The sequence below is a fragment of the Cetorhinus maximus genome, chromosome 18, assembly GCF_964194155.1.
Source record: "Cetorhinus maximus chromosome 18, sCetMax3.hap1.1, whole genome shotgun sequence".
In the NCBI taxonomy this organism is placed as follows: domain Eukaryota; kingdom Metazoa; phylum Chordata; class Chondrichthyes; order Lamniformes; family Cetorhinidae; genus Cetorhinus; species Cetorhinus maximus.
Window position 1 is genome coordinate 35,750,092 of NC_135896.1, and position 20,955 is coordinate 35,771,046.

At 43.6% G+C, this 20,955-nt stretch overlaps 1 protein-coding gene across 1 annotated transcript in view; it reads left to right on the top strand.

Moving 5' to 3' along the window:
- Positions 1 to 18,163, top strand: part of slc25a29l (solute carrier family 25 member 29-like) — a 36,039-nt gene extending 17,876 nt beyond the window's left edge. Inside the window, exons 2-4 of the mRNA XM_078562381.1 lie at positions 6,459 to 6,502; positions 8,886 to 8,969; positions 15,003 to 18,163. Of these exons, the coding sequence (XP_078418507.1) occupies positions 6,459 to 6,502; positions 8,886 to 8,969; positions 15,003 to 15,746 (872 nt within the window). The 3' untranslated portion in view covers positions 15,747 to 18,163. The remainder of the gene's footprint in view (positions 1 to 6,458; positions 6,503 to 8,885; positions 8,970 to 15,002) is intronic.
- The last annotated feature ends 2,792 nt before the right edge of the window (positions 18,164 to 20,955 follow it).

Sequence of the window (20,955 nt, forward strand, 5' to 3'; positions counted from 1 at the left end):
CAGTGCAGTTCTGAGGGAGTGCTTCATTGTATTTCAGATAAAACATTAAATGGAGGCTCCATCTGCTTTTTCAGAAGGTGCAGTATTTTTTATGTAGGTGAATAGGCACACCAATGTCTGGTAAACATCAATGAGTTAATGTTAGTTGTTGTAGAACCACACCTACCGACATCTTTTGTTACTTAGACGTGCCTTTGCATGTTTAGGCTATTGCATCTTTTGCATGGCAATTGCTAAAAGTCCAAACTGGTAACAGTGCAGTTTGGAAAGCAATTGGGTATCAACTTAACCAATCAGATTGAAGGAATGTGACAGTTAACAGCCCAGGGATTGAGAAGGAAGTGTAAATTAGAGTGGTGAATTCAACATAAAATCAACACAATGAGAATTAAAGAGGGGCAGAAGGATTGGATTAACAAGGAGAGTGAGAAAAATCTCTACCAAAGAGCCAGTATAGCCATGATGACTGAATGGCCTCCTCTGCTATATCATTCTATGATGACAGTGATGGCCATTAGTCTCTGTTACTTTAACAGCATGTTCTTCCCCAATCTGGTTTACATGTTGTTGCTAGGCAGAGCTCCTATATGGCATTGGGATATTAACCACTTGAAATTTGGCACCTGTGAAAATGCAGCACTCCCTCAGCTCTACTTGGAAGTGACAGCCTCGATTAACTGTTCAGGGCCTGGACTTGTGGCTTGTAGTACAGCCTTTCAACCTTCAGGCAAGTGCAACCAATTGAATCAATCCTGAGTAATTCTCGAAAGAACGTCTACATTTTCATAACTACAGCAAGTTCATTTCAAAGAACATCTATTGTAAATTGTTACAAATGTTCTTTAATTTGCTCTTTTAAATTGATATTTTCTTGCAAGTCAAATTGTCACTGCAAACACCAAATATTGTACCTTACATAGAATATCTAGCACAGAAACAGGCCATTCAGCCAACTAAAGCTGGTATATCTAATCGAAGAGTTGCCTCCTATTCCATCTACTTCATCTCAGCCTTTCAGCATATCTTTGTACAGTTATCATCTTTTTCTCTAAGTGATCATTTCCCAACGTAGTGAATTTAATTCTCTGAGCAAAGAATTTCCCTATTGGATTTATTAGTTCCTGTTTATGTTTATGAACTCTAGTTTTGGATTCTCTCAATGGAAACATTCTCTCAATGGAAACATTCTCTCAATGGAAACATTCTCTCCACATCTACCTTATCCAACTCATTCATAATTTCAGAGATTTCTATTTGATCATCTCTAAGACTTTTATCTTTTCTAAAGGGAAAAGCCTCAATCTGATCAATCTTTCCCAATAGCTGTAATCTCTCAGCTCTGGTATCATCCATGTGAATCTTTTTAATTTACACTTTTCCTAGTGCATCTATGTCCCTCTTTTTAATAATATCAAGACCAGAGGCTGAATTTCCAGTTCCCAACAAGGCCGGGAATGGAGGTGGGTGTGTCCCAAAAATACCGGCGCCTCCAGGATATGGAGACACTGTTCCCAGCATCGGCAATGTTCGACAGGGATGGGGGAGGCCGGGACAATGATCCCAGCTTCCTCCCAATTAAGGCCAGTTAAATTTGTTAAAGAGCTCATCATGAGCTGGTTAAAGGGTGGTTGGGCGGGGGGGGGGTGAAATTTTCACTGGAATGCACGGGTTGAATGCAGTGCCTGGTGCTGACCAGCTGAAGAGTGGGAAGCCAGTCATAGCAGTCCCAGGACATTAATTTGGCTGCATAAAGGGCCAACGGTGCAGAGGGGTCTTGACTGTTTACAAAGAAGTGCCCTTGGAGCTGTGCATGTAGTAGGGAAAGGAGGCAGTCAGCACTCAGACACTCAACAGGGCTGTCACTCCCTCAGCATTGTGGGCAGAAAAGCAGGGTGCAAGGCTGCCAATCACAATAGAATGACCACATGTCCACAGAGAAGGCTGCAGCAGGCAAGAGGCCACAAATCTCAGATTTTTGGCCTAGTGATGATGCGCAACAACAGCCTCTGCTGGCAGGGCAGAACCCCAAGTGGCAGGAGGGCACTGGAGAGGAAAGGGGACAGATGATGCTGATCAGAGAGGTGCCATATTGCACAGGAGCATGGCATGAAGATCTCGTGAGGCTGCTATGAATGTCAGGGATCACCTGAATCCGGAACATCTCAAATTGAGCCCCTCTGAGCCAGGTTGAGGGGCATAGCATGTAAGTGAGCCTGAGATACCTGTGTTAATACTTCTATGCAAGACATAGCCTCAAACATCTCGTCATTTACTGCTAATGGGAAAAGCACATCTACCCAAAGACTTTGCCCTCACTATGTAGGAACCTGTGATTTCCTTCACTACCTTCTGCAGGAAATGTCACACAGCAATGAAAGGAGTCCCAGATGTGTCGCTTAAAGTGCGAAGAAAGGAAAACAGTTGACAAATAGTAAGAACACACCCTAATGAACCACTCACTTTTGCATGCGATGTGGTGGCCTTTGCTCTTGGCCACTTCTGAGCAGTGCTCCCCTTGTGGCCTCAGGATTCAGCCTGCTCATTTGTCTAGACACTGCATCATTGCAGGGCAGCCTTGGTCACTGAGCCCTGCTGTGCACTACACTCTGTCTGTTAGAGGAACCAAGGAGGCTGACAATGATGAAGGTTGGCATCCTTGTCCTCCTCTGTGGCATCCTGAGCTCTTGCCCGGTGTTCCAGAGATCTCTCCACCACCAGCGCCACTGATCAGTCCATGCCACCCAGCGTCTTATGCATCCTGTCTACGTCAGTGTGCAGTTCCAGCATGCACTCCAAATGCTGCTGCATTTGGCTTTCCATGAAATTGGCCCCTCTGTCCATGGCGAAGTTTATGCACTCAAGGCCCTGAGCTATTGTGGCACACATGAACTGGATGGATGCCTCCATTCTCTACCCATGACCCCGCACTGCCTCAGGGAACTCCAACATGTGGGAACAATGCTGCTGCTGATCTAAGTAGAGCCTCCTTACCAGTGACCTCCTTAAGGTCCTGCATCTGTGCCCAACTGGCAGGACTGTGTCTGTTCTCTATCCTCTAGGGGAAACTGCCCACAGCTGCCTGAGCCACTGGCACCTCCTCCTGCACTAGTGCCCTGCTTCTCACCCAGTATCATCCTATAAACATATGTGAGGATTTACTGAGGTGAGTGTATCTGTGTTAGTAGACAGTGTGCTAGTAAACTGTGATGGTGCTTTTTCTCTTCGTGCTGCTCTGAGCCTGCGGAGGGAGAGGGCTCTGGAGGGGTTGGACATCTGCGCCTGTGGGATTAACAGGAGAGATGATAACAGCTAGCCTAAGAGAGTAGAAGTCACTGCAGTGCTGAACCTGCCCAATTGAAATCTGTGTGACATGCTATCAGACCAGGTGGAGTGCACTGTATCCCCTCACTGACCAAATTGCCCGCTGTAATCACCAGAAGCTCCTATCTTGTCAGGGCCATGTTCCGCCTCATTACTATCCTGGGTATCTTCATCGCTGTCCCCTCCATTGGAGTAATGTGGCAGTCTGAGCCTGCTCTCTGTGCCTATTTCTCCTGCAAGGACAAAAGAGTGAGAGAACGCATGGTTGCCTCCTGTGGTCACCGTCACTTGTTCCTATTCATTAGAAGCTGCATCTCCTGGTGGAGAGCAGCCCTATGGCTCAGAGCCATCCTGAGGGGTTACTAACAAGTGCCCTGTGCGCACACCCCTCCCATGTTCAGGTGCAGCATGTGCCCTGAGGCTCCTCAGCTGGTTTGGCTGCTGGGGGTGGATACCCAGAGGCCTGTCCTGTGGAGCTAGAGCATAGGAGGTCATTAAACCTCTTCTGACATTGGATCCTGGTCCTTCTAACAATGCTCCAGCCACTCACAACATTGCCACCTCCACCCGCACCTCCTTGGTCTGGGTGGGTGGCCTCCTGTGGCCAACCTTCATGGAGAGGGCACCCCCACCTCACTCATTGAGCATGACATTCGGGTTCACATCTGAGAACCTAGGGGAGGCCCTGCCCCGTGTGCCAGGTTTCCGGCTTTCCTGTGCCATCTGGTTTCACTCCAGTGCTGCCCAAGGCTCTGACAATCTCTGCCACTCTTCCTCCTATCAAGTGGCAGCCTGAGTAATAGCTGCCCTGAAGGCCTGGGCGTCCTTTTACCCAGCTCCATTTCTGTCTGCGCAGCCTCCAATTGGACAACAAACCATCTCCATATCCGTGAAGGGATCACCCCCATGAAAATCATGATGCAAATCAGTTTCTCTCAGGGACAGGCTCATGACCCAAAATCAGCCCTGACTCCTGCTTCTCGTCCACAGGACTCTGCATGGCACTCCAATGGGCACCCTGACCAGGGTCCTATACAAATTTCACTTCACTATCCTTAGAAATAAGTGCTGGTGTTTTGTTGGCATTTTTCATTGCTTTGCTAACCTGCAATGCTGCTTTTAATGATTAACTGTATCCCTAGATCCCCAGTTTTCTGTTATTTGATGCTCCTAAAGAGGTGTTTGGTTTTTAAAAAAAAAAGAATTTTTGGGGTGGGGGGGTGGGTCATAAGGTTTAATTTTCAAATTTTTACCATTATAGCGATGGACGGATAGGATCTAGCACATCTCTAGATTTGAAATGTGGCTGAATTGGGGTGCTCAATTTAGTTCAAACTCCAGCCTTTTGAGACCATTGGAAAGAAGGAAGGATGTTGGGTGGGATTTAATGGAACATGGAAGGTAGGCAGAAGATGGGGGCAGGTTATTGTAGTGATGCCAGGTTAATGTGTCCTTTTGTGAATGTTGTAAGGGTTTGTTCAGTAGGTCTCATGAAAAGATTCAGAGGCTTGTAAGGTTGAACAGTAACTGTTTATTGGTAACATATAACTATATACATGTGTACAAAGTATACCCCAGACTAGGAGCTTAGTCTGTGCTTACTTCTACACAAGTCCCTAGATCATGTCTGCTCCATGTCCTAACATGTCTGCTAATCTGTTGTCATGTGACACTTTACATCCAACCATGGGTGGTACTGTTCTCCAGTCCCACATAAACCCTTGCTATGCCAAACATCTTTGTACTACAGTGAAGAGGATGAAATGTGAAGAATGTACTATAACAATCCCAAGGATCTGGAACCAATGGTTTGGTTCACATGGGTGGTACCTTTACATCCTCACTTAATAATGGAAGTAAACATATTCAAAATGTTTGTTCCTGTTTTAACAGGAATCCCACTTTTGGAACAACATCCTGAATGTTATTTGTAACATCCATTAGTTCATTTTACAAAGCATGTATTCTCTTTAGTGTTGGCATACATTGCAACGCCATGTTTTACCAAAACAAGCTTTTCTGGATGAAATTATATCGAAAACATGCTTGTATATCCTGCACAAAGCTTTGAAGTTAGCAGATGGTTAGTCTATTAGACTATGTTGATTCTTGGCTTTGTTCCAAATACGTCAGTAATGTTATGGGAAAAGTTAACTTGAGGAATCTCATTTTGAACTTGACCTTGACCTCGTTGACATTTTTACTAAAATTAAGTCTCCAGTTATTGTACCATGAGAAAAATTAGGCAGTTAATTTAGTGCTTCAGTGCAGCCAAAGAGCAGCTTAAGCACAGCTACTGTAATAGGAAGGATGGCATTCAGGTAAGTCTAAGTAAACCCAGCCATATTTTCCCACTCTTCTGAAAGTGCTCATGTACTGTGGTGTGGCTCATTTAGGACCTCACCCAAGTGGCCATTTTTCAAGTCCAATAAGAAATAGGGGCAGGCTGTTCAGCCATGGGTGTAACACAATTGAAGAAAATCCTTTCCTCATCTTGTTCACAGCACATTAAATTTTCGATGATTGAGAGTGAGACCTCTGATTAATTTGTCCCTATCATGGAGAGAATCACAGTGCAGAAGAGGCCTTTTGGCCCATCGAGTCTGCACCGACACGTGAGAAACACCTGACCTATATGAGAGCCTTCAGAGTATAGGAGAGATTACTAGAAGGTTTTTTGTTAGGACCGTCTCAGTATGTCAAATCAAGAGCAATGGATTCAAACACATTCTGAGCTAGTTATGAAGCTGTGAATGGGATACAAGCTGCCATAGGGTTTGTTCTGTACTATATCCTGCTGCCAGATGATAGTAGTTGATACTGCTGGAGTCCTGCCCCTTTTAGGCTTTTTGGAAATAAAACCTTGTCTGTCTAGTGTTGAAGGCCTGGCTCTGATTTGCAGAACTCCCCAAAGAATGGCAAGCCGTCTTACATATTTACTGGCTAGGTGATATTTTTGACATCAAAGGTATAATGGGTATGTAGCTTTTCCAAGCCATAGGAAATATATTGGGTTTAAATTCCTGTTATTTTTAATGATTTGATATAGAAATTTAATCTGTATATTTGCTTTTCCTTGAGCTGGCCAGCAGGAGTTGAACAAATAGGTTAATTTGGTTGCTGTTTGTTTGTTGCAGGTGTTGCAGGTGTTCTTGTAGGGCATCCATTTGATACAGTAAAGGTGAGTTTTCTGATGTGGACTTGCATATATCTATGGTGTTAAACATACCTGAGACCTATGAAATCTAAAGACTACAATTTCAAAAGTGTTAATTTTTAAAAATAATATTTTGTAATACAATTTTGATAATTTATTCAAAACCTTTTATTTTCAGATATACTTTATAATATTTTAATATTTTCCAATTAAAACACAATTGTAGCAAAATTAATTTTAGCTTTCATTCAAACACTTTCAACCTATTCTAGGTAATGATTATCTAATCTGATTGGCTGCACCTTTTGAGTACTGCTTTTAACCATTAAATATTTAATTACTGTTCTTGATGGATTTTGATCTTAGAAATGACCAGGAGAGTTTGGAAGTCACCGAATGAAAGAGCCTGCCATTTCATTGAAATAAAACAAGTGATTCTTTGCTTAATGGATTATGCTTTGAGGCTGAAATATGTGGGCTTTTGGAAAAGGTTATTCAAATGCCTTGTTTTAATTTAATTTAGCAGAAATAATTTTCATGTTTATAGTGGGTTATTTTTGAGAGTGAGAATGATTAGAGTGAAGGGTCAGTTTGGAAAAAAGGCTGCATTTATATTGTGGGACCATTTCACTGGAAGTAAATCCATATTATTGCCAGGCTCCTAATTTCTAAAATTTCCTTCTTGGGCAGCAGATTTCAGAGCAATATTGGCAAGTGTAAGAACTGAACATGTCAAAGATTGAGTATATGCAGTTGTTTAAAACTCTATTGCAACTTGAAGTTTCTGGCCATAGACTTCCTGATGCCAGAGGAAAAGTGCACATGGCCTATTGCAAAAATCAGACTGCTGGCTTCTTCAAGCAGAAAAAGAACATGAAAATGGCAGCATGTGAATCTGATGCTACCTGCATCACCTGTTTATGTTTGCTTTCAGCAGACCAAGGGGAAATCACCTCCTGAGCTACATCTGTCCCCAGAAGCAATAGCACCACCTTATTTATACAGCAGCAGCACTGTAGTGTAAGTGCAGCATAAGGTAAAGGGCAGGATACATTATTTTTACTGAAAGTGTTGGCCATTAGTGGTCCCTAAAGTAAAATGGCTTGAATTACTGAGCTCACTAGGTATGTCTGCTATAGCTTGGATCACTAATTGGAACACTTTGCAGTAACATGTTTCTTGGAAATTAGCTTGTCCAGGTTTGCCTTGTAAATGTACACTATACATGCAGTTTATATCTGCCAGTTAGACCAGTATTTATGATAGACCTGCAGAAGTAGGAAACCCTGGCCTTCTACCTCGAGGAACACATTTGATGGCACTCAGTGAGGAGCTAATAAATGGGCATGTTGGAGGGAGGGAGTAATGCAGGGAAATATAGAAAAAGATCTTATGTTGCATTCCTATAAAATGATGTTGAGTTTGCGATGGTGCTCCAACATGTTGCGTCACTGCATCAATGTATGGTTCCTATGGTGGAGACACAGGCTCAATCTCCACTGTGCTGCAAATTTGCTGGTCTCAGCTGCAGTACTGTGACGAGGCACTGAGCAAAGTCTGGGTACTCCCTCAAAGGGGGAGAGGGATAACAAGGGACGGTCATCTCTGGGCTGTGTCACTTGCTTTGCTGCATCTAGGATAGAGTGACATTTGGCTGAGGCCTGGGAACAGATTGCTCAGCCACAGGAGGTGCAAAGCCCAAGGAAACTAATGGGGTGGTGGGTAGTGATCGAGAGATTCCTAAGACTCCAAACAGATTTATGATATTTAATTTGGCATTGACATTTCAGGAAATCTAATCACTGTGCCAGTTATAGTCACAGAGTAAACACAATGTCAGTGTAGGTAAACAAGAGATCAACATTATCTGATTGTGTTGTGTTTAATGGCTGCCAGAAATTTTTAACCAGGATTCTGATGCAATCATGTCAGGTTAGGAGCCACATTTTCTTGCTATTTTCATGTAATGTGTGAAGTTTGTTGCGTTTAACTACTTCTACTTTCTGAGCTAGGGGCTGTCCTCATTAACAGCAAAAGTGTTACTTTGTGATGAGAGATAAGCCTCATCACGGGATTGCTAGTAAGTACAGAAAAGGTGAATTTATACATTCTCAGTTTCTGTCCAGTTTGCCTGTATACCAAGTGACTATCACTTTTCAGAAAAAAAAACAAAACTGGAGTTTTAAAGACACATAGCATGTTTTTTTTTTATTTCTTCGTATAAACTTTGCAGAATGTAAATGTTAACATAGGACTTTTAAGTAGCTGTAGAAATAAATGATTGTTATTCATATCAAACTATGCTAAAACTGTAACTGCAATTGTGGAGTGATAGATTGTGGAATAAACTGTCATCTTGTTATTCCTGCCCAACTCTTCCTTTTCTAGAAGTATATTTGTTTTGCAGGTTCGCCTTCAAGTACAAAATCCTGACCAGCCACGTTACCGTGGGACTCTACATTGTTTCCGGTCCATCATCAAGCAAGAGTCTGTAAGTAGTAAGCACATTCACTAGACTGATTTGATTGATTGATTGATTGATTGATTGATTGATTGATTGATTGATTGATTGATTGATTGAAACAATTTGTTTTGGGTTTGGTTCAGCTTTCTGGGCTGTTGTACCAATGTGGGAGTTGTCCTACCACATCTCATTCCTTGTGAGTAGATTAAATAAGACTTAAAAAATAAACAGGCCTCTTGGCACTTTTTCTCCTCCACTTGAATAAAAATGGACATGCCAATATTGTGATTTTAAAAAAAAAAAAAATTTTCCCTTCAGTTTTCTACGCCCCTCTTCTTTAGAAGTCAGGATCTTCAAGGTGCTAGCATTGAATTCCATGGGCACCGGGCATAGAGATTTTTTTAATCACTGGACCTGTGGGTTTTCTCTTATTTGCCCTTCCTTTTTAGCAGTTTTATTTACAAGGGAAGGGCAATGTTATGGGATATAGGTACACTGCCTCAGTTGAAGAATTATCCAAGGTGCAGCGAACTGATTGGTCTCTGCTTGTGCTGGTATTTAAAACAGTCTTTCAGATTTTCCTTTCCCCTGTTCTCGCCTGAAGACCATTCAATTAGTTACAGCAGACCTCATGGTACCTCATTCAACTCACTGCTCATGTATGAGTGGAGAAAGTTGGCTGTTTGATGAAAGAGGAGCATCAGAGCCAAGAACATTTATGTCATCACCCACTATCCACAAAGTTGCACTTTTCTGGCAGGGATCATTGCCCTGAGCTTGAGCAATGAGCCAATTGCACCACTGACCTGGCCAATGTAAACTAGCTCCACACAGACCGCAGATCAGATTTGGAATCTTGCTGATCTGTGTGACTGGCCGATGTGTTCGTTACCCGAGGCATTGGGGAAACCTCTCGAGATCTTTTGTGATCCTGTTCTAAACGTGTGCGTGTGCGTGTGCGTGTGCGTGTGTGTGTGTGTGTGTGTGTGTGTGTGTGTGTCACAGCCTACAGGTTACCCGCCTGTTCCACTTTGTCATGACACGTGTTGCCCTGCAGGCGTACGTGTTGTAATTGTGAATCACAAGTTCACATACGTTTGCACAACGCTTGCTTAGCCACAAATTACTTTCCCACTACTTTGCATCTCACAGTCTGCTTAGTTTCCAGGGTGCAACATGTTGCAAATCTAATTTGCAGTTTCCGCTTCAAAGACTCATTGGGTGTGCCGTTAGAAAGGACAGATAATGTTCAGTGTATTTTGAGCATTCTCAGAACTCTAATTGTCTAGTATTAATCTTGCTGAATAGCACAGTGTTAGTTTTCAAATCCTGCCCCTCCTTGGCCAGAACTTTTCGTTCGGCAAGGTGCCCGGAGGATTCAGACGGTGGGGGCCATTCCAGGTATCAGACAGCCTTCTGTTATCCTGGTAATGGTGATTGTGCTCTTTCCTGGTGGCACCTTCTCTAAGGAGTAAAGAGAGGGGCAGAAAGGAGAGGAGGCCAGGTGTCCCAGTGAAGCTTCCAGGGGAGGGACCTGTCGGAGGGGAGGCACGGGCATAAGGGGCGCAGGGCCAGCTGGCAGTCCAAGGTGGAAGGGGCTGCAGAAGTCATCACTATCCTGATGCCAGGGTTTACAGGTGGCAATGCAGCTCCCTCAATATGTCTGAGGTGCAGTGCCAAAGAAGGCTCTGCCTCTCAAGGGAGAGCATGACCTCCATCTACCAGATGATTGGGCGTGGGATCAGCTCCGACTGTGAGGGTGGACACCCCATGCCAGTGGCTCTGAAGATCACAGTGGCCCTCAACTTCTATGCCTCTGGCTCTTTCCAAGGGTCAGTGGGGGATCTGTGTGGAGTCTATCAATCAGCTGTCTACAGTTGCATCAAGCTGGTGACAGAAGCTCTGTTCAGTCAGGTATTGACTTTCTTTCATTTCCGTACAGACGAGGCCAGCCAGGCTGAGCGAGCCAGAGTCTTTGCAGTGATCGCTGGGTTCCCCCACATCCAGGGTGCAATCGACTGCACACATGGCTATCAAGACGCCAGCAGGTCAGCCGGGTGCCTTTCGTCAACGGGAAAGGCTTTCACTCCATGAATGTGCAGGTGGTGTGTGACCACAGGTTGCAGATCCTGCAAGTCTGTGCAAGATACCCTGGCAGCTCCCATGACGCTTACATCCTGAGACACTCCCAGGTGCCGAGGCTCTTCACTGCTCCAGCCTGACTGGATGGATGGCTGCTGGGTGACGAGGGCTATCCATTGAAGAGGTGGCTTATGACACCTCTCTGCCACCCAAGAACAGAAGCAGAGCAGCGTTATAATAGGAGTCATGCCTCCACAAGGGCCGTGGTAGAGAGGAATTTAGATCTTCTCAAGATGTGTTTCCAATGCTTGGACCGTTCAGGGGGAGCACTACAATACCCCCAGAGTGGGTGTCACTGATATTGGTCACATGCTGCACTCCTCAATCTGGCACTGGCAAGGATGGGTCCACTGGAGAAAGAGGATCTTGACGCAGCTCCACAGGCCACAAATGATGATGAATCTAGCGGTGAGTCAGAAGAGGAGAATGCTGAGGGTGTGGAGGCAGGCCTCAGTAACCTCCAGGGAGGCAGGGACGCCTTCATCCAACTCTCCTTCAGCTAGGCTACCAAAGATCTGCTTCCGCCTCACGCCAGAGCTGCTGTCTCCTCGGATGTCTGAAATGACCCTTGCACCCAAAGTCCACCCGGTGCCTGTGCAATAAAGTATCCAGCCACTCATGTCCAGCATTACATACTGGTGAACCCTGCACCAGAAAGAAAAAGGGTGAAGCATATTCAAGCCTTCAGAACCAAAGCAAATTTGATGTCATTGTCACATTGAAAGCATAATGACATTATCATTACTGGCGTTGATGTCCACACCAGCAGACATATAAACTAAAATTAAATTAATAGAAAATCACCCGTGAACTGTCCCCTCTTGTGCTCATGGTATTTTTTAACTTAATGTTTCTGAGTTCTACGTCTTGGTGCCACCCCCCCCTTCGTTGGCACCGGCATTGGAGACAGCCTGATGATTCTGCTGTCTTGATGGCCAGAGGACGACGGCCATGGTCTTCAGTGGAGCCTGTGCTGGCCCCACCTGAGAGGGAGCGGCCAGTGCCATGGCTGGCATCTCTCCAGTCATCACAGCCTCATCAGATCACTGGTGGAGGGGTGGAGGAGCTGCTGCCATCATCCAGAGCGCCCTGAGAGGAGCCTGCAGAGACAACAGGCAGCTCATGCGCCAATGTGAGGTCACTCGACCTCCCTGCTCACCATTGATGGACAAGCACCTAGCTGGGATACTGGATACCCCATCCATCTCCCACACTGACACTGACCACCTGAGGTCATTGCCTGTGAGGGCTTGCAGGTCCGAGCGCAACCCCGGGAGCCCCCCATTGTGTCCCTGGAGCAGCCTCTCCATGAGAGTTGCCACCCTAATGCCCACATAACCTCATGGATCTCTGCCAGATCCTCCCGCACATCTCATTGGACATCCAGTATTTGCCACTTAATGCATGACTCCAGAGACTCATCATCTGCCTTCGACTCAGCATCATCCTGGTCCCCAGCAGTCCTCCGACTGCCAGCACCCTGGGCACTCTCTGCCTCCCCCTGCACCTCAAGCGAGTGTGAAGTGCCCTCACCAATGTGCACCGACATTATAGCCACTGATCTAATGCCCACCAAGGTGCTGGTATCTGTGCTCATGCCTGGTTCAGCGAGTGGGTGTGACGCAGGTGCAGATGAAGCCCGGTGGCCGTCTGGCGTCGGGGGTGGACCTTTGGGGTCCATCCAGAGGAAGATTCGCCAGCACGCACTCATAGGGAGAGGAAGGACATGTCATTAGCTAAAGTCATCACTCTGTCACAGTGCATGCCAGGCGCCCTGGTGAGACAATGGAAATCTGCATCATGGTGCCATCGTCTTTCAATGATCAATGCGGACGCCAAGTTTGAGGCTCACATCAATGAAGAGACTACACTAGGATGGTTGCACAATCTGAAAATCTCACCTCTATGCATTGTGCTCTTACCTTTGTCTGGCACCCCCATCCCCACGCCTGGTTGTATGTGGAGCGTGCCGGCTCTCCAGCTCAAGGGTGTCCTGCTCGAACCTGGTGAGCAGCAGGAGGTTGGGTCGGTCTCCGCCTGTCCGTGACCTCTCCAGTTGGTTATGGCTTGTCTTCTCCTGAAAGAACAGGAGCAATGATTAGTCCTCTCTACCTGCAGCGCCATTGTAGCCTGGCCAACCCCACCTGAGGGACACCTTGCAGAGCACATCCGAGTTGTGGCCCTCGAGCCGCAAGGCACTCAGTCCAAGCAGCCGGGGCACACCCCCTTGACCATCTATGGCGTCACTGACAGTTGGCATAGTCTTGAGCGCCCCTGAGGTCCATGGTGGGGGGCGGCCACACCTTAACACTTCTTCTGCACAATGACCCATGCCAACATGATACCTGCCCTTCCTGAATGCAGCAGGTCATTGAACCTCTTCTGACACTGTACCCATGTGTGCCGCACCGTATCATGGCTACTAACCAGCGCTGCCATCTCCTCTCATGCTCTCTGAGGTGTGGTGGCCTCCTCGTCCCATCTCTGGGGACAGGGGTGTCCCTCCTGGCAGCCATCTCCTCCAGGAGGACCGTGAGGCACTCATCCGAGAAGCGGGGGGCCAAGTGCCCACCCGACCTGCCTGCCGTGTTCAGCCACACCCTACTCCGTTACTTGAATGTTGAAGATGGAGAGGGAACGTTCTTCCATGGCAACCTTTCCAGGGGCTGCCTGGGCCATTTTTAAACCGGCTGCAGGGTCCCAATTGGACACAGCGATTGACAGGCACCTGCTCCCACCCGCCCCATCCTGTCCAGTGAGGCGCTGCACTTCAGCCAATGTGAAATCGAGGTCGGGGGCCGATTGCGGGCGGCAGGCTCATCCCGGCCGCTCCCGGGCCCGCCGGCCACCTACTGGCTTCAATTCTGGCCCTTATCTCTGTAATCTCCTCCAGCACCCGCTCAGAGTTGATCGCAACCGAGGCTGAAAACCAGATATGCCCATTCCTATTCCCCTTCCACAATAAAACACACTGCCCTGACCAAGTACCTCTTATGTAAATCCCAACTCAGTAGCACGCTAATTGAAGTTTCAAGTGGAGAGTCCCTGCACATGTGAATCTGGTGTGCTGTAAATATTACGATCATACTGCTCACGCCATTGAGAGATCAGAACCATCCTGGTGGTCGTGTCATGAGTAGCAAATGAGCACTGCAAGTCAGCTCATGGGGGAATCAGTCAGCTCATGGTAGGGGTGGGAGGTGGTTGCTCCACAAGGATTGGTAGTAGATTTGGGGGATGATATGGCATAGTGGTACTGTTGCTGGACTAGTAATCCAGAGACCCAGGGTAATGCTCTGGGGACCCAGGTTTGAATCCCGTCACGGCAGATGGTGGAATTTGAATTCAGTTTAAAAAAAATCTGGAATTAAAAATCTAGTGATGACCATGAAACCATTGTTGTAAAAACCCATCTGGTTCACTAATGCCCTCTAGGGAAGGAAATCTGTCATCCTTACCTGGTCTGGCCTACGTGTGACTCCAGATCCACAGCAATGTGGTTGACTCTTAAATGCCCTCTGAACTAGGGCAAGTAGGAATGGGTAATAAATGCTGGCCTGGCCAATGACACCCACATCCCATGAACAAAAAGATGGTGGAGAAAATTAGGACTGAGAGGAAGAGTACTGTTCAGCAAAAATAAAATCAAAAAATAATTTGGCACATTGGGTGCAGGCTGGTCCAAAGATCAGTGGACCAGTTAAAAATTATTTCATCGTACGTGCCTTGGCTTAGATGAATTTGGATATTTGACTCCAATCTTTTTGAAAGGGAGCCTTACCCAGCACTTATGTTAATCACTGAATTGTGATGGGCAACTTCTAATCCATTGTTGGGGGGGAAGTTTGAGGCAGAATTGCTGTATGTTACATTGCTAAAATGTTAATCTTTTTATTTTCATCTTTTCTTTTGCTTTAGGCCTTTGGACTATACAAAGGTATTGGTTCACCAATGATGGGTTTGACCTTCATCAATGCTATTGTTTTTGGTGTCCAAGGAAATACAATGCGTTACTTAGAGAGGGATACACCACTTAACCAGTTCCTTGCAGGAGCTGCAGCTGGATGCATTCAGTGTGTCATCTGTTGCCCCATGGAACTGGCAAAAACAAGGATGCAGCTTCAAGGCATGGGCGAATACCAAGTTAAAAGCAAAGTCTACAAGAATTCACTTGACTGCTTGGTTAGAATTTATAGAAAACATGGAATCTATGGAATCAACAAAGGCATGGTGACCACCATTTTAAGAGAAATACCTGGCTTTGGCTTCTACTTCCTTACTTATGATTGTCTGACCAGAGCCTTAAACTGTGAACCGGATGATAGTCTTATAATTCCTAAACTGCTTTTTGCTGGTGGTATGTCTGGGATTGCATCTTGGATCTCCACCTATCCCATTGATGTGATTAAATCCCGATTACAAGCTGATGGAGTCGGAGGGATAAACCAATACAATAGTATTATGGACTGTGTCCATCAAAGTTACAAGAAGGAAGGGTGGCAGGTGTTCACACGAGGGCTCACCTCTACTCTTCTGAGAGCTTTCCCTGTCAATGCTGCTACTTTTGCCACTGTCACACTCTTTCTCATGTACTCAAGGGCTGATGAGGGTTGCAAGGAGCTGGAGGCTGCCCCAGCAATCCAACAGCCTTCAAGCCTCTAAAGCCAGTGTCTTCCTCATGTTACTTGTGCAGAGTAACTGCTGTGATAACTGAATTTTACTCTATCCTATTTTTATAAGTGTAGTAAAATAATAAAATGTTTTCAGGGTGTAAATAAGTTCCATGTAAGAATTAATTCTTTATAAAATATAATCATGTGTTTTACTTTTAACAGAATTCCATCAGTTTTGTTGTTTTGTGAGACTACAGCTTCATGCCTTATTAAATGAATGTATATATTGTATTTTAGTTAATAAACATAAGTAAGGAAAATGTGATTTTTTTTCACCCATTGTAGTAGGCATGTACTGTACAGAAAGCTAATTAACAGGACTGGCTGTAGAATAAGTAAGTCAATAGCACAGAGGGTCCAAGTTTGGATGATGATTTCGAAAGAAATTGCAGTAAATTTTCATTTTTACCTCTGAGTGGTTAATAGTGGATTGGCCACCCATTTTACACCCCACCTGTTGCCCATTTCCATAGAATTCAATGGTAAATCAGGTACAAAGTAAAATTGGCAGCCAACTTATTACCATTTATTTTCCACAAGGCAGTAAAAGTAAAGTTTCACCTCATTAAATACTGAGAAGCATGCAGCTAAAACAGTCGTGATCCATTTTTTTGTTTGTGTTTTCAACATAGTGGGGCAATTTTATTGGTGATTAATGGCTTGTATTCTAAGTAATGCACTAAAGCTTGGTTAGGTTTTCTCAGAAATGAGCATTTAAGGTGACTTGAGACATTAATCCTTAGTGTTTCCTCTATTCTAAGTAACCATAATGTTAAGCTCAGTACCTAAATGGCCATAAACCTTGAGTACTTTGCTCACTTCTGTTGCGCACTTATATCCATTGCTACTATTGTGTGATGTCAGGATCTTGCAGATTTTTGCCCTTTTTCTTTTGCAGAGATCTGGTGTAACCTGAATAATCCACCCTTTTCTAGCCAGTCCTATTTCAGCAAATCTATTGGTAGTATTTTATGATCATTCTCTTCCCAACTCCACTAGTGTTTGAGCTGTAATATGTTTCATAGCCCTTGTTCCCTAATATCACTAAGTAATCTGGTATATAAAATTAGATTTTACTTGGAACCAACCATGTTACAATTAAGAGTTTTCAGGAATCAGACCACCTCTGTCATTTTAGTATGTTGTGATACCTTGTTCATATTAATTATGATTTGTGTGCAGTACACCTATGAAGTTTTTTTTGTTTTCTGTTGCTTGATGTGTTGGTCAGGAATTGTTACTGTGAATAAACCAATCCGGCAGGTCACCAGTCCTAAAGGGGTTGCTGAGTTAGTCGATTCACAGATGGATAGCAAGTTACTATAATCAGGGTCCATGTAGATTATTTTATTTTCCTAACAATCAAGTAGGTTCTTCAGTGTTTGAGCATAGTATGTGCTATAATGCTCCTGAATGTATGCTGCCTCTTGCCTCTCCAGAGGTTGCAGTATTGGAAAGCCTCATAATGGGGTCCAAGTGTTAAGATCCTGGGGACATTTTAGCCACATTAACAGTGATTGGTGGAGCTAGTATCAATTGGTAGCCATGTGGCTTAAAACAGGCTAGATGTTCAGGTTTGCCATCCAATGACGTAAGGAAACAGAAGTTGCTGCTCTTGCTTCAGATTTGTGCAGCAGGCCCTTGTGTCAGTAGGTTTATGACATCTATGTGGAATTTTTAAAAAGCCCAAGCAATTAAATAAAGGTATATAGTGTACAGCAGTTTTATGCTTTACTATTCAAGATGAAATTTTAAAGTATTACTTGTTTCATCTACCAAAGGTTAGAAGTTTTTTTTTAAAGTTCCATCGCTCCCTTTTAATGGATTACTTTCATGCATTAACTCCCACCTGCCCATTTTTATGCAATTTCTGGAAAGCACATAAGAAACTGCCTTGATTTACCATGGGGCGGTTGATGTGGCATTGAATGAATACAACAGGTAGGGATTACAGAATCCAATCTTCACTGTAACTTGGGACAGGTGCAATACATATTGGTCTGAGATGCTGATCAACAAAGATTCTCAATATTTTGCGCCATTTCCAGGACATTTTTTAATGGGCACAGAACACTTTATTTCACAATGTGAGAAAAGAAAACATTTGTTTGTTCCTAGCACTATGATCAACTTTCCAACTATCAAGCAAATTGCAGTTTCATAATGAGTGAGTGTTTGAATCTGGAAACCTTGAATGTCTATATATTATTATCTGAACAAGTTCCATTTCTGAATTGAAAATGCATGCTTGATTAACAATACAGTACAGCTTTGACTTTTTGGTCAATTAGCTTGTACTGTGTATTGCTTGTTTCAATGTGTTTCACATCATGTACCTTACTATGTAAAGTACCATATGCAGACTGGAAGGGAAAAAGGGAAAATAAAATCCATATCCAGATCAAATTCCTGTTAATTTTGTTTTACTTTGTATATCTGAAAAGCACAAAATTCAGTGTTTTGCATTCATTCCCTCACACTACTGTCAAACTCAGCTTTCTAATCTTGTCTTTATTATGAGTCACTCTTTTTATTCCAGCCTTCATACAACATCCTACATTGAAGTGAAATATCACAAAACTCATTTTTTTTTCACAACGGACTGGCAATTTCCATTCAAACACAGGAATGCAATCTTAAATTCTCTGGGTGACTTGCTTGTCATTGAAAAAAATGCAGTGTTGCTTTACTGGCTGGCAACCATCATTTTAAGAACTAAAATTTTGCAAACATTTAAAATTCCAGTTTTGTTTATTTTTGAAATCTTCAAGCCCGATGTCTGAAAGCACAATGCAAAAATTAAGGGTTGATATTAATAACAGCCACTTGAATTCATATTTTGCCTTTAATTAGGACAACATTGCAAGATGTTTCATAGCAGAGTAATCATTTGAAGAATCCCAAACAAAAGGAAATATTGGCATAGGTGACCAAAAGCTTGATCTGTTTTAGGGAGGATATTCAAGGTGCTGCAAAAAGAGAGATTTAGGGAGAGTGAGTGTGGGCCCCAGATGGCTGAAGGGAGGTGGGTTTACACGAGGTCAGAATTAGATTTTAAAATGGTGGCTGTAGCATTCACAACTTTGCCATAGGAGGGATCTGCCTTTGCCACCACCTGTCAGGCAAGAAGCTGAGGAGCAGGAGGGTGGTGGAGGATAAGGAAGAGATAGAAGAGGAACAGACACTGCAACCAAGACGGTCCCCTTCTGCCTGGGCTGTATATGACTAATTAATTCAACAGCAATACCAGTAACCTCAATCCCAGTTCCCGATTCACCAACAATCTCACTCCTTTTCTTCTTCCGCCACTGACTAATGCACTGTCCTCTTATTCACAATGGAAAAATAAATGCCAATAAAAAATACACATTCTAATGCAAATTTATAAATTAAATCATGCTATATTGCATACAAAAATATACTAATTATCCTTGTTCTATCCCTTTAATGCCTTCCTTCTGTTGTAACTCTTTCGAGTTATCAACAGATCGCATGTAACTCTTTCGAGTACATTCACAGTTCTTGGTTTCCGGGAGTGGGACATGAACCCACAACCTCCTGGTTCAAAGGCGAGGGTGCTATGAACTGAGCCACAGCTGACACCTCTCCTTATGTTGTATCTTCTTTTAAAGCCAAAACAATTAATTAAATTAACAATAACCTCCTTATGTTGTATGTTGCACTAAGACTGACACATGCTCAACTGCAGGCAGCCATTATTGAATTAACTTTAATTACACCTCCCCAACAGAGAGCAGTATAACAAAATGCTCAACTCTTGCAATATACCACACACCTTCCCCACTTAAAAACAACATACACCATTTTGCTTTTAATGTATATGTCCATGATTTCCCAGAATACAATATAATGAAACCAACATCAATAAATACCTGAAATTTAACAGGTTGGGTTGCATACGTGTTTTTAGTGTAATCACAATGAAAACACATGTAGCTGACACTAACAGTAATTTCTTTCCTTCACACAAGTATGTCTATATTTTTGTCAAATTATGATATTTTTGTTAATGTCAATAACTATTTCCTCCTCCTTCATACATACTTTCAGTTAACCATCTGGCTTCTTTCTCTTTCTATCTGGATATCTTCTTCCAATTCCTTTTCCATTAGCTTGATTCTGCTCTGTCAACATCTCTGACTGTGTCACCCCTGAACTTGGACTTTGATTACCAACTCCACTTAATGGTTGGGACTGTTACATTGATGGATTAGTCTTAATCAAAGACCATGGTTCATTTTGCTCTACCAGTGGATTCCGTAATACCAGCAAACTTTGTTTCTTTATGACTTCTGCTTTCTTCCTGACTTTCACTTGTGACTGTAGGAGGAATATAGACTATAGGAGATTTATCATGCTCTCCTTTCATTGGATTTGCTCTTTCAAGAAAATGATCCTGATGGACTCTCTCTAATCTTCACTAAATTGTTGATTGCACCTATTTAAAATGACTCCAATCACGTACTTCACCTTATCACCTTAGTGGTTTTCACCATGACCATCTGACCAGCACTGAACTCAAGTTTCATACCTCGCGTATCATGGCTCATCTACACTTTGTCTTGCTTTTTTTCTTGCTTTGCTATTGACGTCAGACTTAAGTAAACTAAACCTTGTCATAAGAGCATGTTTAAACACTCACTCGTAAGGTGAGCAACATCTTGTGGAGGTTATTCTGTAAGAGAACAGAAAATTGTCTAGCCTGTGTCGAACAGAAACATGGAAATTACTGTCTAACTGGTTACCTAAAAATACTTCTGCAAAGTCCTCTTCACAATCTGGACACTTCTTTCCGCAGCACCATTCGATGCTGGGCGATTATGGTGGTATTAGAATGTGTTTGACTCCAATCTTACTTAAATATTTCAAACTCTTCTGACGTAAACTGACCTATCTGACATTAACAATTCTGGCAATTCATAAATTGCAAACCAACTTCTCAAAACCTTGTTAGTTTTGGCACTTGTGTTGGGAATGGACTTAACATTTATTTATTTGCTATAGCTATCGACCAAAACAAAGTACTCTTCCTTCCGCTTCAAAGAAATCAACATGTACGCGTTCCCATGGTTTTTTTGTGTTTGACCATGGAATGAAAGGAACTTTGGTTGAATCATTTCTCATACTGAGATACACCACAACGTTTCATCAACTCTTCTTTATCACTACCTACCTTT